We start from the raw sequence: 17093 nt of genomic DNA on the forward strand, positions 1-17093 counted from the left end.
TTATTTTATAAAAGTATTAATTTTTATATATTAATAAAACTAATTATAACTAATTAATAAAAAAATTAAACTAAATTATAATAATAATAAAGTAATTAGGGTTTAAATAAATAATAATAATTAATACTCCGTAATTAATGCTGAATTAGGTTGATCAGGCGTGTCAGGCCAAACTCCGCGAGTGCGGATCCAAGCTGGCAACAAACTCCGCGAGTCGCGGTGAATGCAAAACGTTTTTTTTTTATATTATTTTTCTAAAAATAATATACAAATATGTTTATACAAATATATATTAAAATTATAGCGTTTCGCCAAAATCCCCGGCAGCGGCGCCAAAAACTTGATGTCGTGCGAGGTGTACGTGAAATACTATATATTTTTTATACGAAAAGCGATACAAATTACACAAGTTTTAATTATTTATTTACAAATGGGATATACCTAAACCTTGCTACAACACTATAGGCAGTGTACCTAATCGTAGAGTAGTATAGTTTTTAGTAAGTCCGGTTCGTTCCACAGGGAGCTGGCTTATTTCACACTATATTTTAATTAACTATATTTGTACAAAATATATATAATTATATATAATAATATATAAAAGGGGGGTTTACCGTTTAATGACCGGTTTGTCAATTTTATATTTTAAGCGAAGCGTAAAGTAAATGAGGATATTTAACTAACAATATAAAATAAATAACAATAATTAAAATGACAATAAATAAAAGTACGAGGAAATATGAAATAAAATATATTATGCTTATTTAAACTTCCGTAACCATGATGTTTGACGTGTTGATTTTAGTTTTATGCCCATGGGTTAATTGTCCTTTGTCCTGGATTATTTAATATGTCCGTCTGGTTTTTGTCCATAACAGTCCATCAGTCATAAATATAAAGTGCGAGTATCCTCGTCAAATTATTCTTATACCCGAAGTCAAATATTCCAACTAATTGGGGACTTAAACTGCAACAAGGTTTTATTACTTTGTTTAATAATTACACCAGGATATCGACTGCGTGTAACCCAAAGTTTTAATACTTTGTTAACAATTACGCCAAGTGTCCTTGTACATAATTTCACCCTTGTTTTAATAAATCTATTAACTATTAATCCATTAACTTGTCCGGTTAAATGAACGATTATTCGTACATATAAATATCCCGCTCATCGTGTCCGATCGAGTGTATATGGTTATTTATAGGTACGTCCAATTGTAAATCTTTATATTAAAATTAACAAACTATCATTTAGTTAAACAAATATAAAGCCCATTAATAGCCCATAGTCTAATTTCCACAAGTGTCGTTCTTTTGTCCAAACCCCAATTATGGTATAAAGCCCAATTACCCAATTTTAGTATTTAGCCCAACATCATGATTACTTCGTTTTAAATAAGCATAATAATAGCTTATCTACGAAACATTAATTTTAAAAAAGGAGAACATAACTTACATTGAGTATTTATCGCGTAGTGTTACACGGACAGAATTTCGACTTCAAACCCCGTAAAATAACCTTAACATAACCCAAACTAACTAATATAAAACTAACCTATATATATATATATATATATATATATATATATATATATATATATATATATATATATATATATATATATATATATATATATATATGTATATATATATATATATATTATTATTATTATTACAGAGGGAGTATTATTTATTTTTTTTTTGTTTTTTTTAAAACTCGGCAGAAGCTCGCGCCTTTTATAGGAAATTTTGATCCTGGTGTTGATAATGCTAAAAACGAACATATATTTCATAGCATTATTCCTCAAGAAAGACAAGCTTTTAGTTGCAATTGTTCTATTTAAAAGTGATATTCGTTTAAATAATAAAAGGTGAAGACAAAAGACAGATTCGACGAATTGAAGACGCAAACGACCAAAAAGCTCAAAAGTACAAAATACAATCAAAGAGGTTCCAATTATTGATAAGAAACGTCTCGAAATTACAAGAGTACAAGATTCAAAACGTAAAGTACAAGATATTAAATTGTACGCAAGGACGTTCGAAAATCCGGAACCGGAACCAGAGTCAACTCTCAACGCTCGACGCAACGGACTAAAAATTACAAGTCAACTATGCACATAAATATAATATAATATTTAAATAATTCTTATAATTATTTATATATTATATAAAATAAAAATCCATCGGCAAGAAAGACTCCAAAGTTTGTGAGCTGTATTTACAAACTCCGCGACTCGCGGAGTTTGAAGGCAAAAAGGGCCGCGAGTCGCGGAGCCCCAAATTCTGAAACCCCCTATAAAAGCAAACGAATTCTGATCGCAAAAATCATCCAATATATCCATCTCTCTATCTATATACGTAATATTTATATTTATAATTTATATTTTAATTTTAATTTCAATTATAATTCTAATAATAAGGGTATGTTAGCAAATGTTGTAAGGGTGTAAGTCAAAATTCTGTCCATGTAACGCTACGCTATTTTTAATCTTTGTAAGTTATGTTCAACCTTTTTAATTTAATGTCTCGTAGCTAAGTTATTATTATGCTTATTTAATCCGAAGTAATCATGATGTTAGGCTAATTACTAAAATTGGGTAATTGGGCTTTGTACCATAATTGGGGTTTGGACAAAAGAACGACACTTGTGAAAATTAGACTATGGGCTATTAATGGGCTTTATATTTGTTTAACTAAATAATAGTTTGTTAATGTTAATATAAAGATTTACAATTGGGCGTCCCTATAAATTACCATATACACTCGATCGGACACGATGGGCGGGGTATTTATATGTACGAATAATCGTTCATTTAACCGGACACGGGAATGGATTAATAGCCACTAGAATAATTAAAACAGGGGTGAAATTATGTACAAGGACACTTGGTATAATTGATAACAAAATATTAAAACATTGGGTTACACTCAGTCGACATCCTGGTGTAATTATTAAACAAAGTATTAAAATCTTGTTACAGTTTAAGTCCCCAATTAGTTGGAATATTTAACTTCGGGTATAAGGATAATTTGACGAGGACACTCGCACTTTATATTTATGACTGATGGACTGTTATGGACAAAAACCAGACGGACATATTAAATAATCCAGGACAAAGGACAATTAACTCATGGGCATAAAACTAAAATCAACACGTCAAACATCATGGTTACGGAAGTTTAAATAAGCATAATTCTTTTATTTCATATTTAATTTCCTTTATTTTATATTTAATTGCACTTCTAATTATAGCACTTTTATTTATTGTTATTATATTTAATTGCACTTTTAATTATCGTACTTTTTAATTATCGCAAGTTTATTTTATCGTACTTTTATTATTCGCAATTTCATTATCGTTATTTATTTTACGCTTTAAATTAAGTCTTGTATTTATTTATTATTTTACATTTGGTTTTAACTGCGACTAAAGTTTTAAAATCGACAAACCGGTCATTAAACGGTAAAAACCACCTTTATAATAATAATATTACTTATATATATATTTGTATGTTTATAAAAGTAAACTAATATATCGTTAAGCTTTGTTTAAAGATTTTCCCTGTGGAACGAACCGGACTTACTAAAAACTACACTACTGTACGATTAGGTACACTGCCTATAGTGTTGTAGCAAGGTTTAGGTATATCCCATTTATAAATAAATAATTAAAACTTGTCTAAAATTGTAGCATATTTAATAGTATTTTCTTGTAAAATTTAATAGCTATTTTATATACACCTCGCAAAAACTATCAGGTGTGCTCCGCGATTGTGGAGGTTTAAGCCTTCACAGCTCCGCGAGTGCGGAGGTCAGGAATCCAGCTCACAAATTTTTGGCCATTTGCTTGTCGACGTTTTATTTAAATATATATAATATATAAATAATTTATATAATTATTTAAATATTATATTATATTCTTGTGCATAGTTGACTCATAATTTTTAGTCCGTTGCGTCGGACATTGATAGTTGGCTCAGGTCCCGGTTCCGGATTTTCGAACGTCCTTTCGTATAATTTAATATCTTGTACTTTCCGTTCCGCAACTTGTACTCTTGTCATTTTTAGACGTTTCTTATCAATAAATTGAACCACTTGGATTGTATCTTGTACATTTGAGCTTTTTGGTCATTTGCGTCTTCAAATCGTCGTTTTCTCCTTTTATCTTCGCACTTATTTAATATAAACGATTACAACTTACAATAGGACAATTACAACTAAATAATTTACATATTGGGAGGATATTGCTACAAAATATATATTCATTTGGAGCACTATCAGAATACATATTAAAACACTACATGTATATACATTTTAACTGAGTCGTTAAGTCATCGTTAGTCGTTACATGTAAGTGTTGTTTCGAAACCTTTAGGTTAACGATCTTGTTAAATGTTGTTAACCCATTGTTTATTAAATCAAATGAGATGTTAAATTATTACATTATCATGATATCATGATGTATTAATATATCTTAATATGATATATATACATTAAATGTCGTTACAACGATAATCGTTACATATATGTCTCGTTTCAAAATCATTAAGTTAGTAGTCTTGTTTTTACATATGTAGTTCATTGTTAATATACTTAATAATATGTTTACTTATCATAATATCATGTTAACTATATATATATATATATATATATATATATATATATATATATATATATATATATATATATATATATATATATATATATATATATATATATATATATATATATATATATATATATATATATATATCCATATATTTGTCATCATATAGTTTTTACAAGTTTTAACGTTCGTGAATCGCCGGTCAACTTGGGTGGTCAATTGTCTATATGAAACCTATTTCAATTAATCAAGTCTTAACAAGTTTGATTGCTTAACATGTTGGAAACATTTAATCATGTAAATATCAATTTCATTTAATATATAAAAACATGGAAAAGTTCGGGTCACTACAACCCGCCGTCCACCGCCCATCCTTCTTTTTTGTTTCTTTTTACTCAAAATTATGGTGACGGTGGGTCTGTAAAAGGAGGTTGTTGATGGCGGTGGCAGGAGGTTGTTGATGGCGGTGGCAGGAGATCATTGATGGCGGTGGCAGGAGCTCGTTGATGGCGGTCAGAGGTGGCTGATAGGTAGGGAGTGGTAGTGGTGGTGATGGCCGAAGGTATGGTTGTGTGGTTGGAGGAAGTATAGCAGTGGTGGTAAGAGACCTAGGTTAAAAAAAAAGGCTACAGTGGTTGGTTGCTACAGTGTAACGGTGAGTTTGGGGTATGTGGCGGGACGTGATTGGGAGTCATTTTCCATATTTAGTATATATATAAATAAATAACATCATCTGATAAAAAAGGATAATTTTTGTTTTTTATGAATATGATAAGAAAATGTAGGTGATCCATTAAACATTTGAAGTTTGCCTGAAAATAATATTTTAATCAAAATGTGTTAATTGATGTGATAACAGAGTTATGCTTATTAGTACCTCATATTCTTATCCATTTTGATCTTGGAGATTATTGTACTAATTACAAATAACACACCTCTAGCATTCTACCACTAGATCTATGTAGGGAAATTGATGAAAATACACTTTTTTAAGGCTTCAAACAAAATACACTTTTTTTTAAAAAAAAAACTGCCTTTTTACACCATTCGGTAGACGGGATTTCTGTCTACCACCTTTATCTGTCGTCTACTACCATTTTTATAAAGTAGTAGACAGTAACAACAAGGTAATAGACAGTGAGAACAAAGCAATAGACATCCAATTACAAGGTAGCTGACCGTCTACTGCCTTGTTGTTACTATCTACTACCTTGTTGTAGGTGTCGACTGATATGTATTATTGGTGTCGACACCTACAACAAGGTAGTAGACAATAACAACAAGGCAGTAGACGGTCAGCTACCTTGTAATTGACTGTCTACTGCTTTGTTCTCACTGTCTACTACCTTGTTGTTACTGTCTACTACTTTGTAAAAATGGTAGTAGACGACAGATAAAGGTGGTAGACAGAAATTCCGTCTACCGAATGGTGTAAAAAGACATTTTTTTTTAAAAAAAGTGTATTTTGTTTGAGACCTTAAAAAAAGTGTATTTTGAACAATTTCCCGATCTATGAATGCATCCAACTTATACTCAATGTCTATTCGTAATGCATTCACAGATATTTATCCCTTCCTCAACATATTATAGATTAGCCTCTCAATTTTATTGCGTTTGTAATTAACTAGTTTTCGAACCCTCGCTTCGCGCCGGGGGTTCGGTTTTCAATGTATTTTATTGCGTTTAGTTTGTAAAATTATTTCGTGGCTAATGATGATGTCGTTGAAGCGCAACTCGAGTCGAACTAAAAGGTATAACTCGCGAAAGATTTAAATGTTATTTTAAATTAACAATATATGTGCATCTCCGCGTTTCGCTATGAAATTTTTTACTTTTAAAAATTTAACGCAAAATCAATATGCATGAAAACTACCTCAAATATTTAGCGTTTTTTAAAAAGCGTCCGTTTTGCGTATAGTTAGTGACATTGTGTTCTTAAAATTATTTCGAGTTTAACGATGGTGTTGGAAAAATTTAACTCGTTGCGAGCGAGAAGGTATGACACGTTGAATATTTGGATTGAGTTTATTTAAGATTTTTTATGAAAATGGTTATTTGACAGTTTACCCCCTTATTTGGGGGGTCGTTTTGAATTTTTGGAAAAAGTGTAGGGGGCTTTATTGGTGTAATGAAAGTTAATTAAAAAAAAGATGAAATGACGAAAATACCCTTGATTACTATTCACCATTTTTGTCTATTAGATAGTAACTAGTTGTGGAGCCCTCGCTTCGCGCCGGGGGCTCCGTTTTGAATGCGAGTTAAAAAAAAAGTCTTGATCTATTTTGTAAAAAAGAATTTTTTTCGACATAACATTGAAGGGTTGTTCCTTTTGTGAAAGTTGCCTCTTTTAGCGTTCGGGTTTTATTTAAAAAAAAAGTTAGTAAAGTGGGGGTTCGATTTGTATTTTAATAAAAGTTAGTGGGTTAAGTTTGTGAAATTTGAAAAAAATTTACGTATAAAGTGGGGGTTCGATTTGTATTTTAATAAAAGTTGGGGGGGTTAAGTTTGTGAAAATTAAATATTAGTAAAAAAAAAAGTTAGTAAAGTGGGGGTTCGATTTGTATTTTAATAAAAGTTAGGGGGTTAAGCTTGTGAAATTTGAGGAAAAAATATACATATAAAGTGGGGGTTCGATTTGTATTATAATGAAAGTTAGGGGGTTAAGTTTGTGAAAATTGAAAAAGGGATAGTACTATTCATTTACACTTTACCTTTTAGATATAGGTATATAATATGTTGTTTATGTTTATTCGTATGGGGATGATTCTCACACACATTTTTTTGATCCTCACACACCTATTTTAACCTTTTACTCTTCTAATAATACTCAATTAGTGTGTGAGGATCAAAAAAGTGTGTGTGAGAATCATCCCCCTATTCGTATGGTCAAAGAAAACAAGGTGGTTGCTTTTATTAAGGGATCAAGAACGGCCCCACAATGTGGTAAATTCATATATTCATATAGTTAATGGTAGAAAAGAAATAATATAATGTGGGAAATGAAGAATGTCAATATGACGTCATGAATATGGAGTGTGGGAGAGAAAGAGGGTTCAGTGGAAATGGATAACTAAGGCTTTGTTCCACATATTTTTTTTAAAAGGAAATGAGAAGAAGAGAAGGGGAGTGAAAGGAGAGTAAGTTGAATCCTTTCAAATTGGAAGGAAAATTTGGAAGGAAATGGAAGGAAAATCAGTGCAAATTCATCTTCAGCTTCCTTTCCTTTCTTTTAATGAAAAACTCAGGAACATCCAATCTCATTTCACTTCCTTTTGATTCCTTCCCCTTCTTTCCAAAATCAAACTGGGGAACACAGCCTAAGTGAAGGAGGTAAACCATCCGGTAGGTAAGAGGGGGTAAAAGGAAAAATTTGCCCTCACATGCATTGTACATGTGAGAGGTTAACCCTTAGATTTTGACTGCAGTTAGGTTGAGGTGCCAACCACGATAGTTAAGCAAAACTGAGGTATCAACTACGCAAAAAATAAAGTTTAAGTGTTATGATGCAAATGTGAACAAAACACAGGTACCAACGGCGTAATTTTTTCTAATATTAATTATATAAAAATATTAATTTATTAATTTAAATTTAATAAAAATTAAGAATGTATTAATGTATGTCTGCATTTAATTAACAGTGGAGTATAGTAATAACGTACTCAAGAAGCTTTATAGATAACTGAGTTTTAAAGTGATTGGTCTATCCCACCGTCTTCTCCTCGAGTTACCACACCCCTGACATAAAATGCACGCCTGTACAAGAGTCTCAATCCCAATTCTTCATCTGCTTTTGCATTCCCTGCTATCCCTTTTGACATTCATCTTCTTCAACATTCAACAATGGTCTTCTTTCTCTCCTCATCTTTATTTCAATTTTTCGTTCTTCTCACTTTTTTATGTGATTTGTAGGGCTACTTTATTTCATCCAATTCTCTCTTAACATGGAATTGAAGTGGGATGTGTTTTACTTCAGAATCGTTCTTGATTTTAAGGTTTAATACTTACATGTTCATATTACGAGTAGATTTATGTAATCTTTTACTATGGGTAGATTCTTTTTAATGGACGTTTTTGGTTTATAATATGTTCCGTGTTAAGGTGTGAAAATATGTTTATGTGATTGTATCTTTTGATAATTTGATTAGGTTGATTGAAGACTGATTAATTGCAACTTATTGTAAGTTATTTAAAGTTATGCATACCAACTGTTTGATGAAATTCTTACAAGAAATATCAGAGTTTATATATTATGCCTCAAATTGGACAACAAAATTTTAAAAATTTCTTATTATATACGTGTATCTTCTGAAGTAGCTACTGCTTTCATCATGGTTGGGAAGATACATGAGAATGCAGGCAAACTTATTATGGTAGGCATCACTGTCTTTGCATACCACGCACATATATGTTAAATGTATACATAAAATTAGGTGCATAAAATTTTGTAGTTGAATTAGACAAATGACAAACTACTTTGAACATTTAAACATGTTCCTTCTACATATATGTTTTGATATTTTTTTTTGTATACGTAAGTGATATTTAAGAGTGTGTATATTATACTTTGTTTGTGATTCTGATTTACAATTGTACAGTTGTACTCATTAAATGGAGATTTTGGGATTCATATTGTTTGTTGATTCACTGTTATATTATAATTGTGAATTGACCATTTTCTTTTAAAATATGCAAAGTGGGTGATGATTTCAAATTTCAGATACTCGAACACTGTCGAATTTTAATGATGACGTTAGATGAATACTTGATTTTTGGCTCAAAACACTAAGGTATGTTGCTTTTGAATCCGTTGTATCTATTCCACTTCCTACTTGATTTGGTTGCCATTCATTCATTCATCCATGTCACTTAAACATATACGGAGTACTAATTTTTTAAGTTGATTGAAGGTATTAACTTTATGATATACGTTTGTTTTTTTTGGTTTTTTTGTTATGTCAATATTTAATCAAGTTTAGATAGCTAACATTTTTAAGTTAGAAATATAAATATCACTGATTCGGCTCGACTTGTTGTTTATCATAAACCAAGCTCACTAAAATTAATCATTTTTTTTAGCAATGGAATTTATTAATGAAGAAGTCTTCTAGCAAGGGATTTATTAATGTGATTTGCTACAAGATAAGACGGTTAACCCATTTTAAGTCTTTTCTAGGGCAAATCATCTTGCATTTGTTTTTGAATGATATTACAATTACATTAGTAGTTGCAAATGCGAGGGTTATATGATGACTAACAGTCTATATGATGATCTAAATTTGTGAATGTTCTAATTGTGTTACAGTATATTTTTCCTAATGAATGTTTCACATTGTTATTATGAATTTAGTTTAGGTGACGACTGTACATTGATTGTTAATTATTGATGCAAATCTTTTTTTTTTTTTTTTTTTTTTTTTTTTTTTTTTTTTTTTTGTGTCATTTTACGTGGTGGTAGGCATTAGGCAAATATCAACTAACATAGTTAGAAAATCTGGAAGGGACCTGAAAGTTTTTTACAGGTTTGGTATCAATAAAGTGATTCTTTTGCCACAAATCAAGATTGGGAAAACGTGCGGGTCTATGCAGAAGTTTGTCAGTTAGTAATATACATGTACATAATCTAAATCTGTATTTAAGCAATATACTAAATTTCTAGATCAACTACATGTTTGCTTAGTATGCAATGTAACTTTCAAGTTGTGTTGTATTTTGTAAGTTTTTTTTTAACAAACCCGTGATTTCACAGTTCATTTAACTAGTTTAGTATATATTGACCAAAACCTTCATGTATTTTAGTATATATAGAAATGATATGATCCAATCTCTCTTATAATATTAAGGATGATCAAATGATCATCACTTCCCTCCATCTAAAATGATCCAGTCACTCTAGATCATTCGTACAATTGTACATATAAAATTCATTCATTAAAAGTTGAAAACAACTTTTTAAATAAACTCACGAGAACACAGCTTTTTAAATAAACTCACGATTCCAAATTGATATAGTATTAGTTAATTAATGATGTATTTGGATATCAATAGTTAATTGGATATTTGATTTAAGTAAAAATCATCTAAGGCTGTTAATTAAGAAAGGGGTGAAAACGGTGACGGCCGGTTAATTTGGTAAACCGAGTATATCTAAGTAAAATTTAAATAGGAAAATAATCTTCTAAAAAAAGTTATACTCCATACTACTCCGTAAAACAAAACAATACAAGATATTAGCTTTATTTTGCTTATATATAAAGTTACTTCAGTTTACAATATGGAGGCAATATTATTTAAAAAAGAAAAAGGAAGAAGATGGAAACAACTTTTGATATAACAAACCACACGCTATGTTCCAACGCTAGAATACATGTGCACGTGAAAACAGATCGAAAGTATGTAATAATTCCCAGAAAAAACAAAATACATTTAATAATTTAATAGATTTTCGATATCCAAAATTCCAAATCATAAACGTACATGATCACCAATATATATTGGGTACACTTTTTACATGGATAAAATTACTTGATAGTAATCTTAAAATTACATGCAATATGGTTGCCTCATAACATATGTCTTATGATTTCATCGATTCATCAAAAGGTCGTTGCCAATTTATTCGACTGATCGAATCGGTTGAATCTGCAAAGTTTTCATTTCAAAGCCACGTCTCTTCCATAGATTTACGCTCACTTCTTGATCTCGTCGACAACATTTCACCACGGGCAACGGTGGGTCTAATTCTTTGGTCACCACCTTTGTTACAAAATCATGATCATCGAATTTGTCGTTACTAGTAGTCATATGATGATGATATTTACTCTTGTTAATTATAGGAATCCCACCTCTACCATTACAACTCTTACTTCTTTTTGTAGCACACTTGTCATAATTGTTAACAGAGGTATTCATATCAATAGCTGGAAAAATCAAGTTTCTACTCGAAAAGAGTTTTTGAAACGTGTTGTAACGGGTTGGATGAATGGATGATTTGGCGGTTGTGGAATTCGATAAGCTATAGGAACGGCGATGATGAACATTCTCGACGTTATTGTTGGTGGATCTTTTCTTGATTTTGCCAGTGCAGCTGAGTTTTGGTGACGATGGATCGAGTGAGGTGGGGTTTTGGAACTTGGTAGGTTTAACGGTATCATTTATCGAAAATCTGCATAATAATGGCATGAAGAAGCTTTTATGTGATCTATTTGCCATTGTTGTAGACTTGTTTATGAGAGAATATTGAGAAGTATCAAAAGTTGTGGTTTGATAATAAGGCTATGAAGGAATTAATATTGGGTTATGTTTGTCCAATTGTTTGATGGGCCCACAACTCAAAGGAATTATATAAAGGCTGTCAGTCGAAGCTTTCTAAAAGTAGAGGTTGAAATATTATTGATGAAATGGACGGCTCGTATTTGAGTCCCCATATCCATATAGTAAAATCTCCAATCGGTTATTCACTAAAAAATAGGGATGACATATATCTCCATACTTAATCGGAAAATTCGAAACCTACAGAACAGTTTTCAGTATAATTTGTTAAAATGATGTGTCTCGTATAGTAATCTTGCTTATTATAAGTCTGTTTAGACCATTCCCATTCATGACACCGTCATGGGCATTTCCTCAGCGCCACATCAGCTTTCTCTCCCCACCTTACTCAACACTTCCTCCCATAACACTCCCATAACACACCACTACTAACCATGACATACTCCATTCTCATTACATACCCCACAAAATTAATTAAATAAATAAATGTACAACTTCAATAACAATATGTACAAGTTTGTTAAGCAAAATAAAGAAGAAAGAGAAGGTTATCCGTCCTGGAATGTGCTTGTGGAAGAAAAAAAGTATGGCGAGGGCAGTGAGGGCGATGGAGGGCGATGGAGGGCATGGACAATGCCATTGGAGCCCTCGAGGAAATGGGTGTATGACATAGGTGAGGGCGGACTGATGGGAATGGTCTTATAATTGTAGATAAAATGTAGATTATGTTAGAGCTAGTAGATGAGGTAAAAATGATTGATCTTGAAGATTATCGTTGTTGTTCTAGTTTAGAAGTGAAGGACTTCATCAGGGCTGTCTCATTAAAATTATGTGAGCAAATACAAATAAGGCCTTTTATTAAAAAATTTCATATCTATAATAATAATAATAATAATAATAAATTCAATAACACTAATAATATCATGAGTACTAACATTTTTCGATTTATTCACAATATATATGTTGAGCTATTCTTTGGCCTCTTTGAATTATGGGTCCTGTGCGATGACAGGCTTAGCACATGTCTAATCCGCCCATGAACTTCATCTACAATATGTATATGTGTAAATATGCACCACAGTCTAGTATGGTGTTGGTTCGTTAGTGCTAAATTGGAATGTATTTTCAAATATTAGGTAGTTGAGGGTTAATAATGTCAAGGTGACATATTTGACGGTCCAGAATGAAACATTGTATTTTTCATCCGTTGGTGTAGTTCAAACTTATCATTCATACGGAGTATTAATCTCTGTAACCCTAATTCTCTCTATTTCTTCATTCCTGATCTAGTTAATCGAATGCTTTTCATTTGTTCATATTATAAACAATTTGTTTATTAGTGTTTTTCACATTTGTTCCTCATAAAATTTCAACTTTCTGTAGAATTAAACTAAAAATATCATTTCATCTAAAGCTTTTATTAAAATTCTTCACTTTTTATATAAATTTTTACTGTATCATCATTGTTTTATAGATTCAATTTAGTGATGTTATACATTTCTGAACAATGATGATAGTAGCAATTTATCAATGTTACTTTCTCTACTCAACTCTCTCAAACAATCAACAACCCAAAACGATTTATCAAAAGCATTCAACACTTTTTCATTAATCTTACAACAATATTCACAAAATCCATCGTCATCACATTACATATTACAATCATCAGCTTCACTTATTTCATGTTGTTCACTACTTAAATCAATTTCACAAGGAAAGCAATTACACGCTTATATAATTACTTCCGGTTTCGAAAAATCCCCTGTTTTAGTTCCAAAATTGGTCACGTTTTACTCTGGTTCAAGTCTATTACATGATGCGTATATTGTCACTCTAAATTCGAATATATTGCATCCTTTACCATGGAATGTAGTTATCTCTAGTTATATTAGAGCTGGGTTTAGAAAACATGGTTTATTCGTGTACCAAAAAATGGTGAAACAGGGGATTGTACCGGATGTATTTACGTATCCCTCTGTTCTTAAAGCATGTGGCGAAGAATTTGATTTGGGGTTTGGGAAGGCTGTTCATAATTTGATTGTGCAATCGGGGTTGGGGTGGAATTTGTTCATGTATAATGCATTGGTGTTTATGTATGGAAAATGTGGCGACTTGAAATCTGCACGTAAGCTGTTTGATGAAATGCCTGAGAGAGATTGTGTTTCTTGGAATTCGATTATTTCAGGGTATGCTAGCAAAGGCATGTGGAGGGAAGCTTTTGAGCTTTTTGATCGTATTCTGGATGAAAATGTCGATGGAAATATGATAATTTGGAATACTGTTGTTGGCGGGTACTTGAAGACAGGTGACCATATGCGAGTGATAAAGATGATTTCCCAGATGAGGACTTATGGTGATGAATGGGATCACGTGGCTGTAATCAACGGTTTAAATGCGTGTTCTCATATTGGTGCGTTAAAATTTGGAAGAGAAATTCATGGTTTGGCTATTCGGACGTGTTGCTATGCTTACGACAATGTGAAAAATGCACTGATCACGATGTATTCGAGGTGTATGGATGTTAAGCATGCTTATATTGTGTTCAATTTAGTTGGAGATAAAAGTGTGATTACATGGAACTCAATAATATCAGGCTTTGCACATTTGGACAATGCAGAAGAAGCCACATATCTTTTTCGGGAAATGTTGCTTTCTAAAGTTGAACCCAGTTACGTGACGATAGCAAGCATACTTCCTTTGTGTGCCCGAGTGGCAAATCTTCAACACGGTAAAGAGTTCCATTGTTATGTTATAAAGCACGAAGAATTTCAAAATTACTTATTGCTATTTAACTCACTTATCGACATGTATGCAAGATCCGGGAAAATCTTGTTAGCGAGAAGATTGTTTAATAGTTTGACCAAAAAAGATGAAGTCACATACACTGCAATGATAGCAGGTTACGGGATTCAAGGAGATGGACGGATGGCGGTTGACTTGTTTGACGAGATGATTAGGTCAAACATAATGCCGGACCATGTGACCATGGTTGCGGTTTTGTCAGCTTGTAGTCATTCTGCACTTGTTGACCAAGGTCAAACTTTGTTTAACAAGATGCGTGATGAATACGGGATAGTTGCTCGTTTAGAGCATCATGCATGCATGGTTGATTTATATGGGAGAGCTGGTTTATTGGATAAAGCAGAAGAAACAATCAGAACAATGCCTTATAAACCGACACCTGCAATGTGGGCCACGGTTATTGGAGGGTGTCGGATCCATGGACACGAAGAGTTGGGAAAATTTGCAGGTGAGAAACTGTTGGAAATGAGGCCTCGGAGTTCGGGATATTATGTATTGGTGGCAAACATGTATGCTGAATTTGGGTGGTGGGAGAAACTAGCTGAAGTTAGGGTTTTGATGAGGGAATTGGGTGTGAATAAGGTTCCTGGTTGTGCATGGTTAGATGTAGGAGATGGATTTACTGAGTTTTCGGTTGCAGATACGAAGAACGTGAAGGCAGTTGAGATTTATGATATGCTGGATGGGTTGAGTGAACAATTGAAAGAAGCTGGTTACATTATGTCTGATGAAAAAGATGAAGTTATGGAAGCATTTAGATGAAGAGGACAATGTCAGAGTGGTATAATTTACCCATTTACTTATGAGCTGGACAATATGGGTTGTGTTATATCTGAAACAGATCAAATGGGTCAGTTATTACTGCTGCTTGATTAGCTTGATTCACCATGTTATTTTGTGTAAACCCCAGTAATGTGTTTGTTAATCGTAAATCACAGATCAAAAAATTAAAGGTAGATATAATATTCATAGAATCCCTTATAACCATGTACAAGATTACAGAAATATCAGAACATTAAATCTATGAATATGAATTCATCAAATTTCTCGTCTACAGTTGGTTGTGCAATCAAAGTCGGAGTTATAATAACGAAAACTCTAATCTCAAATAGTCGTACTACATCACTAATGTGCAAAGAAGATTGCTAAAGGGATTTACTTAAGAACAACAGCTGCATTTCGAAGAGCGAAATATCTTTTTTGGATGTACTCGACAAGTCGGGGAGTACTTGGATGTTAACCAAGTTTGACTTTGACCAATATTTCGAGTAATCACAAGTGTTGACCGAGTACTCGCTGACTACTTTCCCAGTTGCAAAACCTAGTAATTCCGAGTTCTGTAACCGTGCTCACTAGGACATAATTTCCTTACATTTATTTACTTAAATAAAGATTTACGTTCCAATTTCGACTAGCAGAGTTATAAATATGTCGATTTTGGTGTGTATATCACAAATGAACTAGAACGGCTTTAAAAAAGAAGTTATAAAGGGAATGGATCATACGGGGTCGATGCTAATTGTCGCCCAAAGTCCCTTTTTTTTTCAAGCCAAACAACCTCATAAAACTTTTTTTATTCTATATTCATGTATGTACATCATAGTGTTAGTTTAGGAAATGAACAAGAAAGTGTTTGTGGGTCAATTAGACCCAACTCGCGGTGTGTTGTCACATAGTCCGTACTAGAATGGCTTGTACTGGGTCCTTACAACCCTACCGTCTCTAATTTCTTTCATGGTGCTAATATTGACTAATATTTATAAGGTTGCCTAATCTTATATTAATCAGAAAATTAGTGTGTTTGGCAAATGCTAATTATTTTGGTTTGCAAATGACTTCGAGAATACGTCCTACAAACATTTTAAGAATTATTGTTTTTTACTTGGCGAAAATTCTTAACATCGTTCGTATCTCAGGTGAAGTTGCTTTGATACTGATTAGAGATGGGCACATGGCGAGTCTCTTTGGAACGAGAAGAACTTATTCACTTATTGTGCCATTAACAAAGAAGGGTGATGAGGAAGTCATAGAAGCTGGTAAGAGGATAAGCAATATACCTATTGACATGATATATATACGTCTGCTTTGATTTGTGCATAGATGACTGCAATGCTTGCCATGACTCAAAATCATCGCAGAAAGGTACTCATATATATATATATATATATATATATATATATATATATATATATATATATATATATATATATATATATATATATATATATATGTAGGGGAAGGTTCAAACGAGAACCACTGAAAAGGTGAGAACTGCGAGAACTATTTAATTTAATATGAGCACTTTTTATGCGTTTAAATACAACAAATTACATACAAATGTTAATTAATGCACATATCATTAACAAACATATGTTGATCAGCTTAAATTACATGTTAAATTGTTAATTATAT

General features: G+C 32.1%; 2 protein-coding genes and 1 long non-coding RNA gene across 3 annotated transcripts; 2 read left to right on the forward strand and 1 right to left on the reverse strand.

The window, feature by feature from the left end:
• The first annotated feature begins 8328 nt into the window (after window positions 1–8328).
• LOC139839494 (uncharacterized) lies at window positions 8329–9493 on the forward strand. The gene is made up of 3 exons (XR_011756970.1): window positions 8329–8453; window positions 8520–8602; window positions 9328–9493. It is a non-coding gene; the product is annotated as an uncharacterized lncRNA (long non-coding RNA).
• Window positions 9494–11222: 1729 nt separating this feature from the next.
• LOC139840476 (uncharacterized) lies at window positions 11223–11819 on the reverse strand. Its single transcript, XM_071830741.1, has one exon. The coding sequence runs from the start codon at window positions 11817–11819 to the stop codon at window positions 11223–11225; it is 597 nt and encodes a 198-aa protein (XP_071686842.1).
• A 1590-nt stretch (window positions 11820–13409) lies between these two features.
• LOC139845269 (pentatricopeptide repeat-containing protein At1g71490-like) lies at window positions 13410–16733 on the forward strand. The gene is made up of 2 exons (XM_071835525.1): window positions 13410–15531; window positions 16598–16733. The coding sequence occupies exon 1, from the start codon at window positions 13410–13412 to the stop codon at window positions 15441–15443; it is 2034 nt and encodes a 677-aa protein (XP_071691626.1). The 3' UTR covers window positions 15444–15531; window positions 16598–16733.
• The last annotated feature ends 360 nt before the right edge of the window (window positions 16734–17093 follow it).

This window comes from Rutidosis leptorrhynchoides, chromosome 4 (assembly GCF_046630445.1).
Source record: "Rutidosis leptorrhynchoides isolate AG116_Rl617_1_P2 chromosome 4, CSIRO_AGI_Rlap_v1, whole genome shotgun sequence".
Taxonomy (NCBI): domain Eukaryota; kingdom Viridiplantae; phylum Streptophyta; class Magnoliopsida; order Asterales; family Asteraceae; genus Rutidosis; species Rutidosis leptorrhynchoides.

Bases quoted from the DNA above. Each gene is read 5' to 3' on its own strand.
- LOC139840476 (XM_071830741.1), bottom strand. From the start codon at position 11,819: ATGGCAAATAGATCACATAAAAGCTTCTTCATGCCATTATTATGCAGA.
- LOC139845269 (XM_071835525.1), top strand. From the start codon at position 13,410: ATGTTACTTTCTCTACTCAACTCTCTCAAACAATCAACAACCCAAAAC.